This window comes from Halichoeres trimaculatus, unplaced genomic scaffold (genome assembly GCF_033239565.1).
Source record: "Halichoeres trimaculatus isolate MK-OKI-2021-1 unplaced genomic scaffold, fHalTri1.1 fHalTri1_scaffold_15, whole genome shotgun sequence".
Lineage (NCBI taxonomy): Eukaryota > Metazoa > Chordata > Actinopteri > Labriformes > Labridae > Halichoeres > Halichoeres trimaculatus.
Window position 1 is genome coordinate 8,842,189 of NW_027437193.1, and position 26,846 is coordinate 8,869,034.

A 26,846-nucleotide genomic window follows, 5' to 3' on the forward strand; every position below is an offset into this window, starting at 1 on the left:
TGCTGTGGCTCCAGCATCTTGAACCCACTCTTATTCACAAATACCCCCTCTGTTTGCCTGTTTGTCTGGATGCCTTGAATGTAAATCTCTGGAGAATGCAGTTTTGACGCCCAGTAAGATGTTGAAGCTGACAGAAAGAGAAAGGAGGTGTTTGTTTTTGTGCTGTGGAGGAACGAGCAGCAGTTTAACATTCAGGAGCGTGCTCTGTTCGACACAGCCAGGGTCAGTGTCGAGGTTCAGTGGCTGCAGAGTCCAGCAGGTATTCAACATTTAGCTCCATTTTCCTCTGAGCTGTCTGTGTTTGTGCTCCGCTGGTCACACTTTCACTTTCTTCGCCTCTTAAATGCCAAATCCCCGCCGAGGAGAAGCGACCTGGTGTTTTTTACTCCTCCCGTCTTCCTCGCTCGGTGCTTAGTGTTTCCTCAGCAAGACTGTGCTCTCACCACACATTATCTCCTGGGGGATTACAGCACTCGGTGGTGGAGAGCCGTCCCTCTCATTTCAGCTCTTCAGACGGCTGTAATTCACCTGCCGAGGGCTCCTCCACCTCCCACGGTAACAAGTGTGTGTCAGGCCGAGGCCTGCGGGGAAAAAGACCATCAGGAGGAGATCAGAGGAGCACGGAGCTGGAGGCCGGTTGTTACAGTAGAGCAGATTTATGAATTAAATATGAATGAAGATCAACTCTATCGCTAAGAGTGCATTTATCTCTCATGTGACGGTACATCACTTTAATCATAACTGCTGTTTATCACTGTACTAAACAGACTTCAAACTCAATTCCAGATTATTTCACTATTGAAGAGGAATCACCCAGAGGCAAAGAGTATCTGAAGCAGAGCTGAACATGATTAAGCAGCGAAAATGAATATGCACTGATTTAAAAACTCCTCATTTGCGTTTATTAATCATTTAAAAGACACTCTGTGATAAGTAAGCGGCATTATTACATCTTTTCTAACTGCTAGGGAACGGTGTGATTAACAGTGCAGGAGTTTCAAACATGCACTTGATGAATGGTTGAAAAAGTGTCTAATAACAGCGTCAGATGTCACACAGCTTCAGGTGTTCATCCCATTCTTCTAGTTTAGGGGTCTGTGGGAGTTTTTTTTTATTTGTTAGTAAACACAACATTCAAACTGGGCTCCTCCTCCTTGGCTCAGTGCCAGCGGCAGCACACACACCCACTGCTTCTGACCGTTACTACGTGAACACACTCACTAGCCCAGCTACTGCCTGTAGCATCGTGTTTCTACATGACACTCAAGAGCAGTTCATCTGATTTAGCGTGTTAGCACAAGCTAATCGTGGGTATTTGACACATACCTGCTCAGCAGAACCAAGCTTTACTCTCGTTTAGCAAAAGGCTTTACCTGTTTGGCATTTTGTTTCTTTTTGGTTGTATTTGTGCTACATCCACTATGGTAGCTGCTAAGGATAGTGTCTTCCTCACGCTAATCAACATTTAAAGTCACTTGCGCACTGGGCACTCTGTGATTGGCTGATGCAACCACACTTACTCTCTGCCCAGAAACATCCTGAAACAACCAAAACATCACCACAAAGGCAGAGGAAGGGGCTGAGGCAGACAAAAACACTGACACACATGTATAAAGGCCCAGAAGTGTCAATTGAGCAGAATTATTCCAATAAAAGTTTTATTTTTTTAGTGAAAATCCTACCTTTAAAGTCCAATCATTGTCTGTAAAATTCATGGACTTACTTTACTTTTGGTGACATCACTCATTTGTTACTGTAGAGGCGCTTTAGTATGGGTGGGTTATGTCTTATTTCTTTGGCAAACCATGCACTAGAGATACCACTGTTAAGAGAAAGGCAGATCCACTCCGTGTCATCTGTGAGCCTTGAAGAAGTAGTACAGATCCCACTTCATCTTTTACAAGGTCAGTGCTGTTTTCAATTAAAAAGTCAGTAATTATCCCCGTTTGGAAATCTGCCCGTCTTTGTTTGTATTGTGTGGATGTTTCGACTTTTAAAAACCAGCGTGTGTTGGGTGAGCAGAGTCAGATGAAGACAGTCGTGTTGACAGAGTAATCGAAGCTAAAGCCTCGTCAGAGTTGTGGGCCTGATCGACCGCAGCGTGAATCAGAGTAATTGGCTCTTGTCTCAGTGGTGGAGAACAACATCCATTAACAGAGAGGCTTTAGACGGAGGCAGGCTTAGTTTGACTTTAGCTTACAGTTTGGAGCTCCAGAGGAATGAAACAAACACTCGCTGTGATGGCGTTCATGAGCTTGTGTGTGTGGGCTGCGTTGTGTTTACTGTTGAGTGCACTATTTCTCCAAATGATTGTTTATAAAGTTGTATTCATACAACTGCTGTGCCTCGTTATATTTTGTATATCTCAAGTGATACAGCTTTATTTTGTTACCTCCAATGGCAGAACAAGAGACCAAGATGGCTGACTCATTAGGTGAAAGGTGACAGAAGAATGTAAAGAAAGTTTTCAAAGAGGAGAGGCTTATTTCTAAAAAAGTGCGTCATTGAGTTGAGATGTAAGCTAAAGCTCAATTTCAGCCCCACATTTAAGCAGCTTGTTCATCAGTCATCGATCACAGGCAGCTGTCAGGAACCTGGAAGCAGTAAAATGCAAATTCAAAGTGTTTTCCAGCCCTTCATCTAACGTGACAGTGGCTGCATGATATATTTGTCCCCCTGCCTTTTGAAGGGACATTTTCAGGAGTACAAAGATATATATATATAATTTTTACATGGTGCAGCAAAACACAAGGAGAAAGTCTCCCGGAAATCTTTTACTCTGGGCTTTAACAATCGTTCAGGAATAATTTAGAGATACACCACAGATTTGAAGAAGGTTAATCCCTGTTTCCACCAAACGGTCCAGTTTGGTTAATCTCAGAACGACACGCATTTTGTGGCGTTTCCTTTTAATAAAACAGGGACAGGCCCCCAAATTACCGACTTGTACTGTTTCACTTTTTGATACCCTTCTTTTGGGGTGCCAGACATACTGATCCGACAGCAGTAAGAAAGAACAACTCATAACCCTGACATGTTTAAATCTCCACGCCACTTGGTGAACATAACTTTCTTTTTGTTTGGAAAATGGCGTCACGGAACAGCATTAACTGCTGTCTAAATGGGACCGTGTCACACTCTTCTTCTTTGTTGGATTTATTAGTGGGGCTACACACTGTGCCACACTGCTATGCTGTTTATGCTGTTCCATAGCTGATGCAGCTATCGGCATCAAGCTAACACGCTGCCTACCAAGAAGAGCATGGTTGAAAGTAGAAGCATAAACAGGTTTTACCTAGCCAACCTGTGTCAATCTGTACTAGTGTTTCCTCTACCATTATATGGGATCTGGCGCTGTAAATCATCACAGCGTCAGATCACATCGGAAGTAATTTAGAGTTACCTCTCTAATAAATCAGTTCTATACCTTATTGTTTTTTAATTCAACAGACTAAATAACAGACAAGCGCATTCCGTGTAGCAAATAGAGAGCTGGAAAACCACCACAAGAAACATCTCCCAGCATTTTCTCTGAGAAGATGCAACACTTGCTCTCATGCAGTCACAATCCCCTGCTGCCGACAATGTAGCTGCCCCCCAAGGCTGTAAACCTATGGGAAACACTATGTATTGATTCATACCAGGCTGCTTGGTAGAAAGGGGGCTTAAGAAGTCTAAATGCAATAGAATAAACAACAAAAAAACCCTCTTAAAATAAGCTGCATTGGTAGAGGCAGCCCCTTTAAGCAGTATCCCAGGAATAAACTGGTTTACACCATCTTCCTGTATGAAGAAGTCAACCATGTGCAGTTTCTCTGCAACTGTGAAACTACAGAAGCTTCTTTTTTGGCTGTCTTTCTAATCAGTTATAGCAACAGTAGTTGTAATCAGCAGAAGTAGCATTGCAGTTGTGAAATATGGTCAATCTGAGTATATTAGCTTTTGTATGTGCTAGCATTAGCTTTGGTACAGACCCACTACCTACTTCAGGAAACACCAGAATGTTTCTTTCTGCACTATAGCATCTATCTCATTCTGGCCGAGAAACCTCAGTGTGCTGCTGTCTGTGGGAGCCAGAAAGAAAACCTGGATGACTACCCTAAGTAACACCTATATTAGCACTCAGACTGTGCTTGACATTAATGCTTATTTTGGGAGCTTTGGTCAAAAGATTTCCTCGTACAGAGTAAGTTGGTGTTCCATCATGATATTTATCCAAGTTTATGCTCAACTTAGCAATTCCCAGGCGCTTCATTTCATTTTAATACTTAAGGTGCTGGTTCTTCCTGAATGAAGATGTATTCTGTTTGCAGATGAACCACTTTATAGACTAATTATTTCAGATTTAGTGTAACATAAGACGTTTATATTGCAGTCGATCATCCATGAACCATTAAAGTGTGGCTCACGTGAAGGTTTCTGACACGGCTGATTTGTCTCCATCAGCATCCATTCTGCAATGAAGCGCTCAGGACACTATTCATCTCCACAACACGACACGATTACATTCATTTATCCAAGTGGACATTATTACACTAATATGCTGCTATTACAGCTGAAAGTCCTGCTTCCACCTGGGGAACATTAAACCTGCTCCTTAGTCATTAGACTCCTCTCAGCTGCTCTTTGGCTGATATTCACAGACTCTGCAGGAATGATGACGAGGCTGTGGTCCCTGATTTTAGTGTCTGAACCCTTTTAAAAATGACCGAGGAAGAATTCTGAAAGGCGTGATTTAGTTGAACAAAGCTGTTTTTACAATCAGCGAACAATTCGACAGCTTTTCTCTCAGGCTGAGAGATATTAATCCATCACCAGCTGTGTGTAATATTCTGCTTTCTACTCTTGATCTCTGTCCTCTGTGAAAGGTTTCTGCCCATCTACTTTGAAAAAATCTGAACCATGAAATTATTCAGATTCAGATATGTTCTTGCTTCAACCCCTCTTGCTGTGGGCTGTCTGTTTTGAGGGAGACTGCAGCATCCAGTCAAAGGCCTGTTTCCACTTAGCTGACATCAAACCTGCAGCTCAGAGATAAAAGTGCTCTCCTCCTCAGCTGCTAAATGGTGTCTATCCAGGCTGGAATATGTGATGCTGTGGCTCAGTTACTTCTGGTATCCTGCTTTGATGAGCCAGTAAGTGCTGTATCGCTCAGGATAAGTGTTTTGGTGCCTATGTTGGACTATTTTCACTTTTCAAAGACTCTGCAGAGATTAGAGGATGCTGTTGAATAGATGCTCGGTGAAAATTTCACTACAATGGCTGAAGACTCTTGTGCATCTTTCCAGAACAGCATGTCTCTCAGCAGTTGTGAGAAAATCTAAGTGAGTAGCTTTACAATACACGACATAAGTCTGATCCCAATGTGCACGCTGATATCTGATGATTGCTGTAAAGAACGGAAACACTTATCCACTTAATAAGCCGGTTCATCAAAGGCAGCATCTGAAGTGTCCATAAGTTGGACCTTATTTTCTTTTCTGCTTTCTGATTGTTTTACAGAGGTGTGTGACAGCGCGCTGGTGTCCAATCTGCCGCCATCATCCTTCAGAAGCTCCTCCCACCTGTCAAGCAGTCACGCACCAGGCTTTGCCAAACTGAACAGAAGAGACGGTAAGAAAGAGTTCCTTTTGTAGAGACTGACTTAGATGTTTACAGACTCAACTCAGCTGTGAATGAAGCTTAAATCAAGCTAAGAGCGTCAATCTGTTCACATTGCTAGCATCTGGCATTTGTTCAATGTTTGTGTGCCAACTAAATGCACTTTGTGTAGAAGTGTGAGACCTTCAAGTGTTCATACTGACACATCTACATAACACACTTGTTGTAATGAAAGTTTAGTTACTTTTTTGATGAATTTTTCTTCCATGATTTGACTTTTTAATATCTAAGAGAACATTTTTCCATTGGAAATATAACCTTATAGTTTGTGTTTTCAAAAACTTGTGTTTGATGTTCACATTTCTGTCAGACAACTTTCATTGCATTATCTGAAATGCTTGTTACTGATGATGAAATGATTTCATACTTTGACACATTCATTTTTCCAGGTGTTCACAGGTTTTTATAATTTCTTTCACTCCAGTTCTGGAAAAACAGAAACACAAGCACATCAGCTCAACGTGGCTGTGTTCATCCCGGTCTACAGAATAACACTAGTGTTCATCACTCTCTAACTCAAAGAAATGTTAATAATCTTCAGTTAACACTGTGGTTCACAGTTATACCTAACAAAGTTCTGCACAAACATTAAAGCAGACTAAAAGTAGATAGACTATGTATTTCCTAGCTGAAAACCACAAAATTTCAAAAACTACAAATTAACATGCAAAACTTCGACGTAAAGTGACATAATTTCATCAACAAAAGTCTGGTTTCTCTCATACACATCTGTGTCACTACATTGATACACTGTTTGATCACTCTTGCTCAACTGGAAATAGGGGTTGGTACCTTTCACATTTGAAACTATACGGTACTGATGCCTGGTACCTGGCCAATGGTACCGCTACTCAACTGTACCAATTTTGGTACTTTTTGTGTTTAGGTGGTAAAAATATTGATTTGTTTAATAATGAAATATATATTTTTTTCAACTTATCATATTTATTCTTCAATATATAAACTTGCCATGCTGTGTTCATGTCCACCAAGGAAAATCGCGTACTCTTCTACTCCCTCACAGTCACAAGGATGCACTTAGGCACTCAAACATGGTACCTTTTAGTTTTATGTGATAGAACTTTTGAAAGAATTGAGTCAGTACCTATAAACATCAAGCATAGCGTTATTTCAGGAAGGCCACAACATCAAGCTCAAACAGCTTAGCTGTCATCATCGGTGCAGATCAGCTGATTGCTCGGCTGACTCCAGTGTTCTCCTCCTATTGGGAAATTGCATTCAGAGTGGGCTATTTAAACAGCTCTAGCCCAGCCTCCTTCCTGCCTCCTCTGATCGCATTTTGCAACCCACCTCCTCCTGTCATCGTATTCATATTGATTGCTCTGCTCTGTCTCGTTTTTATTTTGCTGCTGTGCTCCCTGCTCATGTCGTTCATGATGGCTTATGATGGGCAGTAAAGATGTGCTCCTGCTGCCTCAGGCTTTCCACGTAAGCTTGTGGAAGAGCAGGGAGTCCCAGAACAGAGCCATACCGCCAAATGAAACTGTGCGAGTTAATAAAGATTATTTGACAAAGTGCTCCTGACTGAAGTACCTAATTTGGTACTAATCCTACCTGGAAATACAGAAACACAAGCACATTAGCTCAATGTGGCTGCATACTACAGTTCATCCTGGCTTATTGAGTAAAGATAAATTAAAACGTGCGTCTTTGTGTACTAAAGACCTTCAAGCTGCCCTAAAATGCCTGTGTGAGCCATTCTCATTCTAGCCACCAAAAAACTAAAGCTAAACGTCTAAAATATTGCAGATGTCTTAGTACATGAGTGTTTATCATTTTTAAACTGGACAAGATTATATACAGAACAAAAAAATAAGCATGACAGTGGGTAGCTGGTGTCCATATTCATATCTGACATAATACAGAATCCCAAAGATATCTTAAACCTCAGATGGAGCCTGCAGGTTGATGTCAGAAAAGTTGGTGGAGCTGAAAGTTTGAACACAGTACTCATGCAAAGAAGTGTTGTTAGGGCAGAGGCAGCGACTGGAAGTTTTGCACCTTAGATAGACGAACAAATCCGGGGGAAAGGTCTGTCAGGTGAATGTGAGAATCACACATGTACGGTGTGAAATCTCTGCTAACACTCGGGTGTTGCTCCATCTATGGTTGTGCCGGTGACAAAGATCAGCAGGAAAGAGCCAGATGCATGACTTGCTGGGTGTTTAAAAACTATTCACCTTTTTTTTTCCAAAGGTGGCAACACAAAGTGTCAACATGCAAATCACAGCCTGAACTTTGGAAACTAAGAACTAAACAAGAACAAAATTCTTAATTAAGCTGGAATAAAAAAAAGAACAGGTACCTGAACAAAGATGAGAATGGTAAAAACAAACTTTTTGATACATTTGTTGATGGAAGAAGTGATCCACATCAGATGATAGCTAAAAGATGCTCCCTTGGAGACATTTAAGGATAAGGGAGGGAGAAGACCATCGACAAAAACTGAACAGGCAATTTTGTCGGCAGCCACTTTAAGGTGTTTGGTTTTACCCTTTTTGTCCAACCTCATCGTGCATGTTTAAATGTTTGCATTTTGATAGATATTTAAACCTGAATGATTCCCCGTGGTGTCATATGCAGACATCAATCTGGCAGAGAAATGTGGATTATGGATCATCCAAACTGCTCCTACTGATGAAGGAGTAAAGCTTGATGCATGTACAGGTTTGAAGCTCAGGTCTCAAAGTATAAAACGCTAACTCATCGGGAAGTTTCCTCTGGATTCACAGTGACTGACAGATAACTCACCAGTGACTTGTTTAGAGTGAGAGGGAGGATCAGAATAACTTGAAAGAGGCAAACAGAACAAAAGAGAGAACAAGCAATAGCTGCTTTGTCCTGGCTTTATTCTCCATAGATGCTGCGAGTGTTGCCAGAAGGATAAATGTGAATGCTGTTTATTCATCCAACATAAAAAGCCTGCAGGGAGCCCTGTGCTGGATGCTGATGTGAGGCTTTGACAAACTGAAGATCATGGTTTATTGTGCAGCTTTCTGCAGGGAGTGAGATTCGCTGCTTTATCCTCACATCAAAGCTGCGAGTCAGCTAGGGGGTGAGGGGTTTAATATGGATCTGAATCGTTTTCAGCACCTGGAGAACTACAGGAAGCCTGCAGAACGCTCCTCAGAGCTTGGTTTGATGGTCAAAACTTTGACAAGATGTGTTTTTGCTGCTTAATTCTGCTTGTCAGCTCTCGTACACAGTTGATCTGCACACGAACAGGGTTGTAAAACACTGCTTAACATGCTGTGTGCAAGGAACTCTTTTCATCTCTTCAGGAGACAAGCTGTGTCAACAGTGAATGTCAGGAATTGAAAATCTTTTTACTGAAGGAGACACTGTTTGTTCTTGTTTTCTGCACATTGAAATCACAAAGCAGTCACAATGCCTTGGTAGAGTTTGATCAGGGTTTCCTTACACTGGAAAAAACTGAAAACATATCAAGTGATTTTGTCTTATTTTGATGATTTTAAATGTCTATTTAGACTTAATATGAGCCACCTTCACCTCACCAGTCCAGAAAAGTGTCTTGTTTCAAAGCATTTAGAAACAAAAATGAGATCTGAATTAGGGGTGCACCCATCACAATTTTCTGGCCGATCACCGATCAATGACACTGATCTATAAAAAGCCTGACCTGCCGATACCAATTTGGGCCGATAACGATTTTTATTTCTTATAACTGACAGCACATACTCTCAATGTTCCAATCTTATTTTATTGAAAATCAAATAATACAATGAAATAACACAATACCTGTGAAAAAAATAAAAATCTTTATGTTGTAACTGAAACAACCAATAAATTGGCCTGAGTTTTAGGTCTCTGATCAAAAAGCAACAATGGCTGACTGTCAGACCTTCTTGGAGGTACACAAGATCAGTTTCATATGTTAGAATGGGCCGATCACTGATCCCCCAAAATTAAGTAAATTGTGCATGTCTTATCTGAATTGCTTGTAGCAAATAAAAAAATATATGCCAATGACATAAGAGAAAAGTTACTTGTATTACGATATTATTCTAGTTTTAAGCAAATTTTCTTGCATATTTTTTTTATTCCACTACAGGTTCTTTTAGGTTACAAGCAATTCAGACACATTTTTTGGAAATGACAACTTTTTTGATGCAGAATCATACACAGAACTCCCCAACCCCCCATCTTTTACCTTATTAACTCAAATAGAGGACAACCCTGATTTAAATAGTGGTGGAGGAAGACTTTTGTGGAGCAAATTGTGTTTGTAAAGAAAACTGAAGACCTGGACAGATTTTTTTTAACTTGTTACAAACAATCCAGACCTCTTTTTTTGTCTTTAAAAAACTTCAATCAAGACATTTTTCTTGACTGATAAGTTTAATATGGCTTACATCAGGTATAACAAGATAATTCTTACTAAAAATAAGACAAAAACACTTGATAAGATTTCAGTTTGCAATGTAACATTGCTTTTAGAATTGAAAATTCTTAGGTTAATTACAGAATGCAGTCCAGTATGCAGCTGGGTTATGTTGTTTTTGGAACTGATTTACCAAACCTGTTGATCTATTTCATAAATGCTAAAACACTGGGCTCTAAGAAGGGCTAAGTTCATACAGCGCTTAACTTTGGCTCACACCCAACATCATGATTATCAACCCTGGTCACAATAAAGCTCCCAGTGTTTTAAGCTTGAGTGGTGTAAAACAACTTTCTTAAAGTACATGAAGCCAAAACACAGCTGAAGAATTTCAGTAGAACCAAACTGATCTCCAGAGATCTACTTGCTAACAAATAAAACTCGATTGGATTAAACCCTATCTTCAAAGGTCTGTGTATAAAACGATTGAATTTATCTGGTAGGTGGTGTCTTAGGTATACATAATCCTTTATCTAGCAAGTAAATTAACTAAAATCAAACCTCCTCCTATGGGAATAAGAGGAAGAGGCGGTGAGTCAACAGCAGCAGCAGCACCAAGGGATGGAAACAAGACAAAGACGTTCATTTATTCATTGATTTTCTCAGCAAACAGCTGGAGTTGTCTCAGCTTTGTCGTGTCAATACAACTGAGGAGGGAAGGTGAAACAAACAGCTCTCCTAATCTCCAAACAACAAGAGCTAAATGTGAGAAATGCAGCAGTGAGGTGATGGCTTATGACGCTATCAGCAGTAGCTTAGTGATTCATTACACTCCCACTCCTGATCCCTGCCTTTCTTATATTGACATGATTATTATTAATGAGAGGAAGCGGGATGAGTCTTTTCATGGGCTGTTACAGGCATAAACACCCAACCTACCCGCCTAACCGCTTTAAGAAAGATACCACAACGAGTGTGACTTCATTTGATTAAACTGTCTTTGGTTGATAATAACATCGCTAAAGACTCAATGCTAAAAATTTTAAGTCACTCTAAATGATTATTTGAGACCTGCTAATGTACAAATTAATGCACTTTTAAGGCTCATAGGCTCAGATTCTTTATTCTTTAACATACACAGAACCCCCAGCTCCCCAGCTTTTACTGTATTAGCTCAAATAGAGGACAACCCTGATTTAAATAGTGGTGGAAGAAGACTTTTGTGGGGCAAACTTTTAGATTGAAATGGAATAAAATTCAATAATGTTTGTGCATGAAATACACGTTGTTAGTGTTTTAAAACCAAAATCCTTAAGTTGGGTGTACCTTGCAATCTTTCCAAGGCGTATTCCCACATTCCTCCTGAGCATTTTACTCCAGTTTGGCATCTTATTTTGACAAGGATGAGCTGTTAGCTTAAAGATAAAGTCTGCAGGATTTTCCTAAAAAATAATATGTCAACTTTTACTGCTCAATCGTGACTTCTGGGCCTCTATACATGTGTGTCAGTGCCTGTGTCTGCCTCGAACCCTCTCCTCTGCCTGTATGGTGATGTTTTGGTTTTATATATAGGAACGTTTCACAGCACGCCCAGTGCAAGTGGCTTTGTGTGTTGATTAGTGAGTGGAGGAAGCTTTCACGAGCGGCTACCATAGTGGACTTAGCACGGAGCAAGAAAAACACAACAAAAGTGAAACGAAAACAGCTTTTTGACAAAGAGTTGGCTTTCCTCTGAGCAGGTTTGTGTCAAACACCTGTGATTAGCTTGTGCCAACATGCCAAATCAGGTGCATGGCTCTGTCTCTCCCATGTAGAAACGTGAGTGTGTTCACGTTGTCCCAGTCAGAGGCAGTGGGTGTGTGCTGCTGCTGGCACTGAGCCGAGGAGGAGGAGCCCAGTTTGAACTTGTGCTTGCTGACAAGTAACAAAAATTCCTGCAGACCGTACTTTTAATTGTGCTGCATGCTTTAATTTCATCTACTAAAATTATGAGCTGGATGGAGAGAGGCGCTTCTTACTTCTTTGTTGTGGAGTTGACTCCGGACTTTTACAACAGGTTTCAGACCTTATAAACAGCTCATTCCCTGGAGTGAGCTAACTAAAAGCAGCCTGTTCAGATTAGATTAATACTCAGACAGATTTAATTCCTTATTATTTTCAAGTAATTTAAAGAGCCTCTTCATACAGGTATACCATTTCTAGGCCATTCAGAGGCAGGATTGTTGTTATGACAAGTGTAGGCTTTGAGATGCTTATGAGCACTTCATTGCAATTGCCAAGCAGACAATGGAATTTTTGCTTTAGCATTGCAATTCTGTTAGCATGAGTGCTATTGACTTAAGAGGGTTTTTCGTGATTGTTGTTGCAGTGAGGCTCGTTTACCTGAAAGGTGGCTCTATTTTATTCGAAATGAACACAAAAGGGCTCATTTAAATGCATACAACCAACACTGACACACCATAATGTTTTCTTGGCAGTGCAGCCTGCTCCCCTCATGCATGCAGTCTATTCTTTATGTGGCTCTGACCTCCCTTTCATTGCCATCCATACAGTCAGTCTCTGCTCCTTTATTCAGAGCTGTGGTCTGCTTTACAGATTATACTGAGCTGAACAGACGGCAGCTTCAGCCCAAACGTCAACAAACCCTCTGTTTGAGGTGATACTTGGCACTTTGTTTTATCACATACAGCTGAGCAGTAATAAACGGGTTCTCACCTGAACTAAGTTTCACATTGAGTTACACTCATTCTGTGATTTCAAGTGGAGGCAGTCAGTTTTTGTGCATGCACATCATTTTTCAACAGAGGCCAAAACTGGCTGAAGAGACTTTTTAAGGCAGCTGATTGGATGAATATCTCTTTCACAAAGGATCAGCGGGATGAATGAGTCACTGTTTTGATCCTGAGTTTGGGTTAGTTCTTCACTTTAGTGTTATATTTTTTCTTTTGATCTTTCATCTAAGTGTCTCATTGCTTTGAATTAAGCTCTTTGAAATAGCTCTTCTGCTCTTACGTTGCTCTGCTGTGAGTTGAATTACTTTTGCAGTCACAGTCTTTGCACACTGAGTCTGTTTTTTACATCTAAAAATGATGCATGTTTCAAAAGAAATAACGTTTGTACACTCATGACGAAACTTTTGTCCGTCATTGTTTTTTTTGGAACAGGTTTTAATTTTTGCATTTATTTGGCATCCGCCCAGCTTGTTTCCTGGGTAGTTTGACTATTCAGAGACGCTGTAAGCTACTTGCAAAATCACAATCTCACATTTTCTGACAGATTTTCTCCACACATTTTAGGTGGAGTTCAGATGAAAAATGAAGACTTGTGAATATGTGTGTGACAGTGTGTCTGTGTGCACGCATGCATTTTTCTTGTACTGCAAATTTTAGCAATTAATACAAAAAAACCTGCATCTGATTTAGTGTGCAAGGTGTCTGTGCGTGACTTTTTTTTTTTTTTTTTAGATTACAGACCCAAAAAGTGCATCAAAAAATGGACTCAGTAAATTTACAGTTAATTTCTCCTGCTATGCCTTCCTGCTAAATGTTAATAGCACTCCTTCCATTTATTTTTCTCAGAAATAGGAACAATTATCACTTTTGCTCCTGCAATAAAGCTGGAATAGACTGTATAATTGCACCACATTAATCACTTTCTAAATGAGTTGGGATATAGAGGCTATTTAATTGGACCTTGCTCTGGTTGTGTATGGATTACCAACTAATCAAGTATTGATTTACATTTGCACACCAAGTGTGTACTGTACTCTAAAGTTGTGGTGTAACACTTGAAAATCGAGTGTTGTACTTTGCCTGCAGGAGACATCCGATGTTTTCCTGCCTCCTGCTGCACCAGGCTCGTTAGGACTCTGACATGTTATCAGGCCGCTGAAATTACCAGCCTGACTTGTTATTCTCATGCAAATTATAAGCTCTCACTGCAGGCGTAAATGAAGAGTCTGCCTGTTACCTCTATCGCCTTTCTTCCCTCCTTTCAGCGACCTGTCTGTGCAGAGCTCTGCCCATTCACTTTCCTTCCCACTGCTTTTTTTGCTCTGCCTGTCTGTCCCTTTCTGTTCCGCATGACTCTCCCTGCATATGCTCCCATGTCTCCACCGGACCTGTCAGGTGGAATATCGGTGCATTATTAATGATTCAGCAGTCCTTTCTTCACGTATCTGTCCATCTGTTCCTTATAGTGAAGCTGCTGTCCAGAGCAGACTCACGTCAAGCTTGGTTTGCCTTCAACAGTGAAGCAGAGGGAGATCTGTGCGGGCTGACCGGCTCACATCCTCACCTGTTATACAAGCTCTGCTGCTCTAATAACAAGAGAGACAAATTGAGTTGGTGTCAGGTGTCAGAGTCCTTACAGCTGAAGTGGATCCCTGAAGTATGGAGGATGAGGAGTGTGGTGAGCCCACCTCAGGTTAGGTTGTACGTTTGTTGTTTTATGCATCATGTGATGATACACATAGCAGCGACTGGCATGTGTAGGTTGTTGAGGCAGGTGCATTGCAAGTGACTAACCTGAGAGCTAACATTTCAGCCTGTAAAGTTTCAAAGAACTAGTGTTGGTTTAGTCGTTCAGGGGGCCTCCCTGTGCATGTGTGGGTTCTCTCTGGGTACTCAAGCTTCCTCCCACTGTCTAAAAACAGGCTCATCAGGTTAATTGGTGATTCTAAATTGCCCGCATGTGTAAATACCTTTAAATACACTACATGTATCTGCAGACCAACGCCGCTTCATTGCATATGACTGCGTTCATCAACTTACATCGGCTGCTGGAGTTGGGAGACAGAAGAGTTGCCGTGCTTCCTGCTCCATTGATAAGCCTCTTCTTGTTCATCTTGGGCTGTAAAAACCTCAAATATGTGGAATCCTGGTCTGGCTCCACTCATTTGTTGTTGTGGTCAAGCTAAAAACCATCTGGTTTTGACACAGTTGTTTTATTTTGAAAGCCACTGGGTGTTTTTAGGTAGTTTCTGTGCACGACTTGCTGTCCTGCTTGATCTTCCCTATGCTGAATTGACGGGTCACAGCTCCAGCATCCAGCAAGAATAGGATGGTTGCGTATTAGCTGTAACTTGCTGGACCAGCTGCACACCTGGATCGCAATGGAGCGGATCCAAGTTAACACATGGGTGAGTTGACACAGTGGAGCATGACTGCAGACGCATCTGTTGTATTTCAGCTGTCTCTGTCCATCAGCCCTGTGATTGGCTGGCGACCAGTCCTGGGTGTTCCCCATCTCTCACCCAAAGACAGTTGGGATTGGCTCCATCCATCCATGACCCTGTACAGGATAAGTGGTTGAAAATGGATGAATGGATGGATTTATTCTACCATCAAAATGTAAAACCATATCTGACCACATTCTGGATCACAGAATCAGTTACATTGACTTCAAGACAGTTTCACTCAGTATTTTGTGCTTTAAAATTACTCCAAACAATATTTCATCCTAGCTCAACATGTATTATTTATAACCTGATGTAGGTTTAGTTTCCTTATGTTTCCAATCCATGTTTTACAGACTCTCTTTAGTGCCTGTTTTAAAGTCCTTCAGTTTCTGATTATTAAAATCTGGTGAAGCTCAGTTTTCATGAAGTCTAAGTGACCAATCATTGGATAGTATTCAATAATGGGGTGTGTCTGTAAGTAAATGACCCCACTCATTACTCCTCTGATTTCCAGTTCCCCTCTTCTTTCCTTGATCCTCTGTCCTGAGCTGTTGGAGTGAAAATGAGCATAGCACATGAAAGACTGAGAAGATTGCACCTGGCTTTAAGATTCAGCCATGCAATTCTTGTATTCAACTGTCTATCTCCCTAAAACTGCACCTGACAACAGCTTCCACAACCTCCCCCTTCACCACTCAGTCTTTGCAGTTCTTCACCTTTCCACCCTTGATGACTTCATTTCCATCAACGCCCAGTCTTCCCAGTTTCGAGCATCTCATCAGCCAACACCTCCACCACCACTGTCTCAACTCCACAGGATGATAGGTTTTGCTGTCATTCGTGGTACACACCCTATAATCTCCACCTCTCCCTGTAGAGTTCGAGCAACAAAGAGGTTCTGTCAGTAATTTGATTCAAACTATGAAAGACACAACTTGCATACATTGTTTAACATCATTTTTGTAAATAGCAGAAAGTAAATGTGACTCAGAAAAAGAAAGATTAGTTGTACTTATGAGGCAAAACAGGTGTAAAAGAATTCTGCAGAGCTTTTGCAAACAGGTCAGTCATACCTCAGTTTTACTCGATGAATAAATTTATACAGGCACAGAAAAGCCCTTTCCTTCTCTTACTCTCCAATCCTGCTAAACCAAAGAAGATCGATTATACTTATTTTCATCTTTCTTTATGCCAGAGTGAGACACTTCGTTTGGATTTGCATGATTTGCAGCTCAAAAACTTCCTATTTATCTTCTACTGGTGTCCGTGAAACCCTCATTTCAGCCCTAATAAGACTCTTCAGCTGCTGAAATGTTTTGTTTTGGCTGCTTTTCTGGTGATAAAGAGTTGGACACAGCTTGCCAGAGTAACTTTCTCACAGCTTTGTTGTCATGAATCGACCCATAAGTTATGCTTTTAAGAACATATCTGAGACTAGCCATTAGCTTTCCATTATGGCTATTTGCTTGTATTGTTTGGTACCTCCCTCAAGGGCACCTCAGTCAGCAGTGCCCACTCTTGAGCTCACAGTTTTTGTCAGCATGTAGATTAGCACAAGCTCTCAAAACAGAAGAATCCAGTCCTCGGGGATATTTCTGTAGCCACTGTTGGCTGGATCTATAAGGTTATTTTTCAGACGGCGCATCCCAGCCTCCGTGTACCCTGCTGCGGCTGTCACATTTCAAGATATAGGCTTCAGGGAAGAGGACCTAAGTGCAGACATACCGGCAGAGTGGGTTGAATTAAAGGTCAGCAAGTTATGCTTGACAACTTGAAGACAGTGTGAAAAAGGCAAACCGAGTCTGACAGGGTTAAGAGCAGGGAGGCTGGTCACAGACAGGCAGAGTGTCTGAAAAACATAGTTGGTGGAAACAGGAGGCAGGAGACACTATAGAAGAGCTCAAAATGATGGAAGCACACATCGTTGTAGAGCTGAGAAGGGAGGTAGAGGAGAATTTTAAGTGTGGTATGAAGCTAGAGACTTGATAAGGGGACGTGGCACTGATGTGGTCCAATGAGAAAACTACAGACATAGTTTAAACATGTGGGAGAAAATGAAGGGGAAATAAGTTACATGATGGATAACAATTTACAGAGGGGAAAATAAGTATTCAACGTGTTAACCTTTTTTTCATCACATTTATTTCCAAAGATGCAATTCAAACAAAATTTCTACCAGACATAGGTATTCACTCAATCAATCCACACATGAAAAGAAATCATAACATTCAAGTCCATATGTAATGATTATTTAAATTTAAGTGCGATAACACAGGAAAAAAGTATTGAACATGCTAACTGAGACTCATCTAATACTTGGTGGAGAAGCCTTTGTTTGCAATGACAGCTTCCAGAAGCTTCTTGTATGTTTGAACTAATCGCCTACACTGCTCAGGTGTGATTTTGGCCCATTCCTCTGCACAGATTGTCTTTAAATCTGGAATATTCTTTGATACCCTCTGGTGAACCCTTTTCTGTAGTTCTTTCCACAAATGTTCAATTGGATTTTAGTCAGGTGATTGACTAGGCCATTCCAACAGATTGATTTTCTTTTTTTGAAACCATTTGAAAGTCAACATTGCCGTGTGCTTTGGATCCTTGTCCTTATGGAAGGTCCAGCCACGTCTCATCTCCATCATCCTGGTGGATGGCAGCAGATTCATATCAAGAAATTCCCCATACACATGGCTACATTCATTGCTTCGTCAATTAAATGAAGTTTGCCAATACCATGAGATGAGAAACAACCCCATGCCGTGATGCTTCCAGTTCAATTTTGGTCTCATCTGACCAGACAACATTGCCCCAGTATTCTACAGGCTTGTCAAGATGCTGTTTAGCAAACTTTGAACAAGCTTGAACATGCCTTTTCTTGAGGAATGGAGTCTTGCGAGCTGAGCGTCCATAGAGGCCATGGCGATGGAGAGCATTGCATATTGTTTTCTCTGTAACAATTGTACCTGCTGCCTCCAAGTCTTTCTGGAGCACTTTCAGGGTGGTCCTTGGCTTGTTGAGTACTCTTCTGACTTCTCTCTGACTCCCTGGTTAGAAATCTTGCAAGGAGCTCCTGTGCGTGGCCTGTTGATGGTAAGGTGGTGCTTCTTCCCCTTGTGAATAATGGCCCCAACGGTGCTGATTGGAATATTCAGGTGCTTTGATATAAGTCTGTAACCAGTTCCATTCTGATGCTGAGCAACAATCAGGTTGTCAATGTCTTCAGAGAGCTCTTTGCCTTTACCCATCATGAGGTGTGTCAGATTTAACTGCTTGGTGAAAAAACGACCTTTTTTATAGGATCATCAATTTGCTCTAGCCCAGCTGATGTTGCTTTGCACTAATTGGAAGTTCAAGTAATAATTACTGAGATTTCAGATGGTATGGTGCATTTCCTTGCCAAAGTATACAGCCTTTCCATGGTGTGTTCAATACTTTTTTCCTGTGTTATCATACTTAATTCCATAACCATTATTTATGGACTTGAATGTAATGATTTCTTTTATGTGTGGATTATTTGAGTCAATACCAATTTCTGGTAGAAAATTTGTTTGAATTGCATCTTTGGAAATAAATATGATAAGAAAAAAGTTAAATTCAATACTTATTTTCCCCACTGTATATAGAAATTATTTTTGCCTAGTTCAATGAGATGTAGTTTTGTATGCTTATAGTTGAATAAATATAGAAGAAATTCAAAAGCTCTCTTGGCTCTACTATCCAAGATGATGAGTAATAGTGGGCCCAAAACTAAGCCTTGGGAGAACACCATGGGCAGCAATTGCACAGCTTTTTTTACTCAAATGTAACATAAACCACTGGTTTTGATTGTGATTGAAGTAGGAAGCTTTTTAAGTGATCCTACCTTTTCACGACATGTAGGGATAAAACTATAATTCTGTCAAAATGCCAGATAATGTGCTCTTCTTTCAGGCAGACAACTGTTTCACTACTCTTTGATCTGCACATTAAGAGCATAAAAGAGAGGCATTTCTAACTGGCTGTCAGAGCAGTGATCTCTTAAAAGTTATTACTGTTTTGCTGTTGAAGGCCAGAGTTTGTACCGTTACAGAGCCAAAAGGAGAAAGTAGCGGGGAGATCACTTTGATTTAAGGTGACAGCCATAACTGAAAGTGGTCATACCATCAGCCATCAGCACACTTCTGTTTCAATTATATCTGACAGGCTGGACACTGCCAGTCTTTCCAACTCCTCTCAGTCTGTGAGTCATGTCCATCTGATCTCTTCTTTTTTCACTGCAGTGTAATCCTCATGGGGAAAGGTCACAGTGTCTGCTCTTTTTTGTTCTTCTGTCACTGGACACGTCTCTTAGTCGAGTGCTTATTAGCTTTGGCCTTTAGCTCTAAAAAGATCAGACTCCAGCAGCCAGCAGGCTGACGCTGAATCATTTTCACAGCTAAGCTTTCCCAACCTGCTAAAACATATTTTTCAGAGACATTTCTGACTGGTAGCAAAAATATTTCTGCTTTTTTTAGCTGCACTGTCCAGACACTGAAGGAATCTGGCATTGGATTCAGAGATCAATAGCTGAAATAGATTCAAGTGCAAAAGCTGAATGTTACATTTATCTCAGAAATAACTCCAACAGATATCTGTATATGTCTGTTTGTACAAATACATTGCCCGGTCAAAAAAAAATTTGCCACCAAAAAAAAATAATGTTCATGCACTTTGATATTTAATTGGATTGCTTTTAGCTTTGATTACAGCACGCATTCACTGTTGTATTGTTTCAATAAGCTGCTGCAATGTCACAAGATTTATTCCCATCCAGTGTTTTCTTTACGTTTCATCAAGATCTTGCATTGATGATGGTCCAGTCTGACCGCTGTGCAAAGCCCTCTCCAGTACATCCCAAAGATTCTCAATGGGGTTGGGGTTTGGTCTCTGTCTCATGCTCCCTGAACCATCTTTCACAATTTGAGTCCGATGAATCCTGGCATTGTCATCTTGGAATATGGTCGTGCCATCAGGGAAGAAAAAGTCTATTGATGGAATAACCTGGTCATTCAGTTTATTCAGGTAGTCAGCTGACCTCATTCTTTGAGCACAGACTGTTGATGAACCCAGACCAGACCAACTGCAGCAACCCCAGATCACAGCACTGCCCCCACGGGCTTGGACAGTAGGCACTAGGCATGATGGGTGATCACTTCATCTGCCTCTCTTCTTACCCTAATGGCCCATCACTCTGGAACAAGGTCAATCTGTACTCATCAGACCACATGACCTTCTCCCATTGCTCCACAGTCCAATCTTTATGCTCCCCAGCAAATTGAAGCCTTTTTTTCCAGTTAGCCTCACTGATTGCTGACTGACACCAGTCAGACTCTACCAAGATCTTGGTGAGAAGAATTAATGCAACACTGGATGGAAATAGATCTCGTGAAATTGCAGAAGCTTATCGAAACAATACCACAGTGAATGTGTAATTGTAAAAATCCTCATACATGCGCCTATAATCTCCATTTTTTAAATTACAGAACTATCCAACAATGCAACAAGATACCATCTGTAATCTGTGCCTGTTTACACCTGGGTAGTAGAGCATTATAGCTTTATAACAATACCCAGGCTATATTTTCAGTAGAGTATAGGTGTTGTTGTCTGTTGTTTCTATGAAGTAGTTTCGAGTTTGCTTTGTCAAGGCCAGAGTTCTTACTGCTGCTCTGAGTATCAAGGAGAAAGGAGGCTAATCTAAGGAGGAGCAACGGTACAGGGGAGAAGCTCTTTCTAAAGTATTTAAGCTGATAGACATGCTTCCGTATCAAATGTCACTCACTCCTTGGACGCTGCAGCTGCTGACTTCACTGAAACTTCACAACATTACCTGAGCTTTATGACTTTTATGAATACAGATAAAAAATATATATATGTTTTTCTCAATGGTCAAAATAAATAAGCATAAATACTGGGACACAAATATAAATTACAACTAGCAGAGAATCAATAGAGGGGGTGCCAAAGAGTGTCACTCCCAATTTTTATGTCTGAAATGTGCTCTGATTCACCTTTTATTTTTTATGTCTCCTAAAGCATGTTTACTTTTTCTTTTCCTTTCCATCTGTGCACAGAGAAGCCACTAGTGAGGGATGCATGGTTGCAACTTAAGTGGCATGAAACTGGGCCTACTATGTCCAGCTGTTAAAAAGTTTTAACACTTCTTGGTGGCTCCCATTTGTTAAGCCTGTTTTTAAAGAAAAGAGCTGACTGTCAGACCACACAACAGCATGAAAATGTCTTATAACTGTTTCTTTTAATGATGGCTTTGTGTGGTTAAATGTCTGCATAGGCTTGTGGGCATCTCATAGCCTTGACTAGAAAACTCATTGCAGTCTTCTTGAGGTTTTGAATACTTTGTATGTGTATATAAAGCGGTTTCAAAGTGCTTCCTGCTGCTGTAACAGAAAAGCAGACGGCTGGAACAAGTGACGTTCTCCTGTTTGTTCTTTAATGATTTCCTCGAGCTCTTTGTCTCTCTGTGTTTGTGTTTGCACAGCCTCTCCTCAGTCTCTTTCGGGGAATCAGTGGCTGTGTATTATATGCTTTGCTCTCTTTATTTGTGTGTCTGTTTTCCAGTACTCAGTGGGACGCTGGTCAGCAGCCCGCTTCTTCAGAATCATCCATCTGGCGCTTGAGCTCTGAGGCATCACTTGGCCTGACAAAGCACTTTCCAACACACACAAACAAACACATGCTCAAACAAACACACACACACACACACACACACACACATATTCTGGCTTCCTCTCTCTCTGGTTACAGTTTCTCTGTATCTAAAACAGAGAAATTCAGCAACAGTGAACCTGTATTTGGCTGATCAATAACCGCAGCCTTTATTGAAAATGCTTTGGGATGAGAGACTTTGTTAAAAGCATGATAAAATGCTCAGCTCAGAAACTTCTACAAGGCTTTATTAAAAACTGCACGCAGCTTGTTTTAATTTTTCAATCTATCGATTAACAAATCAATATGTTACAAGAACATCCCTTGTTGCTGATATATATTACGGGAAATCACACAAACCTGCACTTCTGCTTTAAAGCTGATCAATACTTGGCAACACAGCCTTCTATTGATGATACTTTATACAGCAAAGAACCCAGATGATGTAAACAAACTGTACATCTGATCGATAGATCAGGCACAGCCTCTTATCATGGCTATTTTTGGGAAAGGATGGAAATGGTCATGCACCCTGGACAGTAAATCAATGCGTGGTCCCACAACCTCCCACAGATGATGTCTTGTTTCTGAACAAAAGGGATAAATATGATGTGTGTGGTAGAACTGTTTGTCAAGATCTGGATTTAGAAATCAGCCCTGCAAAGAGGTCACAGCAGAAAGATGTTTAGGATATTACCCTGAGGATGGCACAACATTTGAGTGTCAAAATATTTCAATGCATTTTCAAATGATGGAAAATGCTGCAATAAATACCTGATGGAAATCGAATTTTCGCCATTGATTTTTTACTGAGTATCTGCTTAATTAATAATTAGAGTGTCACAAAATTTTGTAGAGGTATGTCAGCCCTGTTAGACCCAAATGTGTCAATTCATTTTAATACCACATGCTTTAAAGCAGTACAAAACCTATTGTTTTTTTCCAGTCGTCGTATCAAAAGCACCAAAGCTCATGAAAAACAGATTCACGCACATTTTCAACCTGAAGTTTCCGCTTGCAAATCATAATGAGGGAGCAAACAGCATGTCTGATTATGTAGAGAAAAGACTTGGCAGAAAAGTGTTGATAAAATAAAAAATTTTAAAAAATAAATAAATAAAAAGCACAGCAAAAAAAAAGAAGGTATTCTCTGATTTATATATAGATTCACACCTGCGCATGAATATGCAGGAAGGTGCAGGATTTGTCGCACTCCTTCCTGTCAGTTGGTGACAGAATAACAAACTGGAATATGCTCAGAGTTGGCAGAGGTTTTAATTTGAAAAGACACATGAAATTGAACAGTAATGTTTTTAAAATGGTTATTTAAAATCATTTTGTGTAATCCACAGGAGCATTTGAAGAGCTTAATCAATTTTCAAATTTAATTTTCCACATTAAAAACCCTGCAGTGTCCTGGGATGAACAACAAGCAAACAAACAAAGCCAAACTAAAAGCTAAGTTAATTATTTGAGTGTGATTTCTCTATTATTTTAGCTTTACACAAGTGTCTCTAACCTGCTCCTTACAGTAAAACACTGCATAAGCTTGATTTAAAGGTCAGGCTGTTGAATCCTCATGCAGTGATATTGACCTCGGTGACTCATAAGCATATTTCAGGCTTTAACTTCAAGTGATGAAACCAATTTTTCCTTAATGTTCCTTTCTCCCTGCAGGAGCTGGAGGCTGGTCCCCTCTCACCTCAGACAGGTATCAGTGGCTGGAGGTCGACCTGGGTGAGCGGACTAAGATCACTGCTGTGGCCACTCAGGGACGCTACGGCAGCTCTGATTGGCAGACGCTGTACCTGCTGATGTTCAGCGACACGGGACACAACTGGAAACAGTACAGACAAGAGGACAGTATAGGGGTGAGTCTGTGTTTAAGAGAGTCATTCTAAGAATATACACCAGTATGTCCATACTGAGATATTTAACCTTGTTTTTTTTTTATATCAAGATTTGTGCTGTGTTTGATGCTTCTCATGAGCAGCTCTCGTATACTAAATCTGTTGCTTTCCTGAAATTAATGAATAAAGATAAAAGATAAAGAAAAAATATACTTTATTTATCCCCGAAGGGAAATTCATGTTGTTTGGGCTCATCTTCCGATTAAAGAATAGCTGCTTGTTTCCTCTTTGTGCTGTTGTCTGCAAGAGAACAGGGTAAAAACAGTACAATGATGCCAAGCACGGTGGATTAAAGTTATATAACTTGGTAATGGGTCAATAATGTGTTTCAGTAGGGTAAGAGAGGAACATCATCACTCAAACTGGTAAAAAAAACATAAGAAAAGGGAAAAAAAATCACACAAGTGACACAGTGGAGTTGGTTGTTAGCAAGTTAGCAGGATTGTCTCAGAACTTCAGATGCCCCCACCACACACACACAAACTCATGCACATTAATGAAGTGTAAAATAGGAAGGAAGTTAGTTTCAGACTGATGATTTCCTGCCACACCTGATTAAAAAAAACAGCTTAATGAGATGGGGCACAGTAGGCACCGTGCACAGTGGTAACACCTGATGTGTGAATGTGTCAGGGACACAATGTTCTCAACAGTTCTTTAGGAGTTATTAAATCAGGGCTTTGTCAACTTTGTGTGATAAATTAACTTTTATCACACAAATTAGCTCCTTTTAACTCACAGATTTGTGATTTTGGTTTCAAAATGTTTCTTTTTATTTTCTTTGCTGGTGCGTTTTTTTTTGTAATGAGCCTTGTATCATTCATTCATCACTGTGCAAACCGCTTATCCTGTTCAGGGTCCTGGGTGGCTGGAGCCTTTCCCAGCTGTCATTGGGCCAGAGGCGGGGTACACCCTGGACTGGTCACCAGTCAATGGCAGTTTTCCAAACCACCTATCACATACTACATGTGAATGTTGTATGTATTAGGCACTGCATACTACCTACTGCTTTTGCATGTAGTATATCGTATGACTGTTCTGTTGGGTCTGTTTTGTAGTATACTACTCTGGTTTCTGGTTCCAGATGTGGAGCTACATATGATGTTTTTTTTTTTTGCCCTTATTATAAATGTACAAAACAAGCTATGGGCAGATCTCTTCTTTTTAGTTATTTTGTTAATCATATCACACAGAATCATCATACTTGATTTCTAATCTTACACCAAAACTTATATCATTTACTGAAAATAAATCTGAAAGGAATTTTCATTTTCTACAGATGAAGGAAAAACACTTCTATATAATCCACGTATGGTTTAAAAAGTGAATTAGTGGTTAGTATGGGCTTTAATGAATTTGTAGAAGTAAACACCTCTTTTACTACTTTACTGGTGTTTCTTTGCATCACTTTACTTCTATCTCACGGACCTTCTAACGTTAGTGTTGTGTTGTAGTAATAATGCCGACTTATTCCAGTAGATGGCGGTAATTCACCAAAACCTGTCACCCGCATAGACAAACCGCGTTAGCGCCATGTATTGGAACATTATGCCAGATAGACTGGTGTGTCCCATACTGAGAAAAATCAGATGAAGAAGCAAAAAAAGCACCCTGCAGCCAATGCATTCAAGCTTAAGGTGCTGTTAATTGTTTGGAAACTGAAGTGAAAATGAAGAAAAGGGATTTCAGCTTTTGTAAACATGAAAAAAGAGAAAGGTAATGAAAATTGGAGGGGAAATGGAAAGGCTGTGGGAGCCAAATCGATACAACAACAAAACAAAACTTCTTCTTATTTAGATTTCCCCACTTGTTTATTTAGTCAAAGGAAAATTCAATAAAGCTCTTGCTATTAAAGCTAGCTTTACCTGACCGAAAATGGCATCAGCACAGACCAGTGTTGAATAACTGCTCTGCAAAAGTAAACCACAGTTAATCTGAGCTGGCTGTCAAAATATGAATTTTCACAGGAAGCTAGAGGCAACTCTGAAACCACAGCTGTGCCAGAAAGGGCTCAGAGCGGCTCCTTTGTGGATGTCTGGGAGAGAGCAGACGGCAGGTGACCGGTCTGGATGATTGATGAAGGTGGGACTGAATAGGTGGAGCTGGAGCAGACTGGATGACAGCCAGGAGTGGGTGGTCGGGGGGTAGTTGCACGGTGGAGAATCCTGCCAAAAGGAGTGGTGGGGTCTCATACTAAACTGGAGGCTTTTCACACAGAAGTCTCATGACGACCTGGCTGATAAATGAAAGTGAAGTGCAGCATGGAACGAATGAGTAAGTTTGGAGACAAATTTGAACAACTGGATTCACCATCCTTGAAGTCTTTCTTCTTTGGTTTGACAAAAAATGACAGAAAGGCTCAAATAGAGGATGACTCAACCTTTAAAGATACTAAAACTCAAGGTCAAGTGGTGTAAAGTCAACCTTACTATCAAAATCAAACACAGTCGACGAGGTGAAGAATCAGGTAATACAGATAAAAGTAAACACTACCCAGATTCGTTACGGCTCCTTCCTCAGGATGATCACAGTCATTTTAACAGTAGGTGTGCTGTTTAGCAGCACGAGTCTACAGGGGTCAGTCCACCCCGAGGAGATAATCACAGTCATCAGGAGTCTTTGACTTCTCATTAATAATGGATGATCTGATGAAAGAGCTCTGCTGACTGTGCACACTTGTTGCCAAAACACTTATCAGCTGTTGATGGACACAGAGCGGGAAGGTAGAGAGGCAGGGTGTCACTTTGTTGGCTGAGAATCAGAGTAAAAAAAACAGTGCAGAGCTCAAAACTGAAATCAAAGAGAAATAAAACACTGTCTTTCAAAAACACAAGGTTTATTGCTCAGAATTTATCAGACGTTATCTTCTTTCTCTTTTTATTTTTACCTTTACAAGATAAGCCGTTTAAGGGGTTTTGTGAAGGTTGTGACTCTAAGCTACCCAGGACACTTCTACCCTCAGAAATATGAAATATTAACCAGAAAGCTGTATCCCTGTGTGAATAGCTCAGCAGGTCTCCGTGGACCTGACACAGATGTTCAGCAGAGTCAG

At 40.6% G+C, this 26,846-nt stretch overlaps 1 protein-coding gene across 1 annotated transcript in view; it reads left to right on the top strand.

The window, feature by feature from the left end:
* Positions 1 to 26,846, top strand: part of LOC141803994 (contactin-associated protein-like 4) — a 142,636-nt gene that overhangs the window by 35,742 nt on the left and 80,048 nt on the right. Inside the window, exons 2-3 of the mRNA XM_074688170.1 lie at positions 5,503 to 5,613; positions 23,562 to 23,755. Coding sequence (XP_074544271.1) covers positions 5,503 to 5,613; positions 23,562 to 23,755 — 305 coding nt within the window. The remainder of the gene's footprint in view (positions 1 to 5,502; positions 5,614 to 23,561; positions 23,756 to 26,846) is intronic.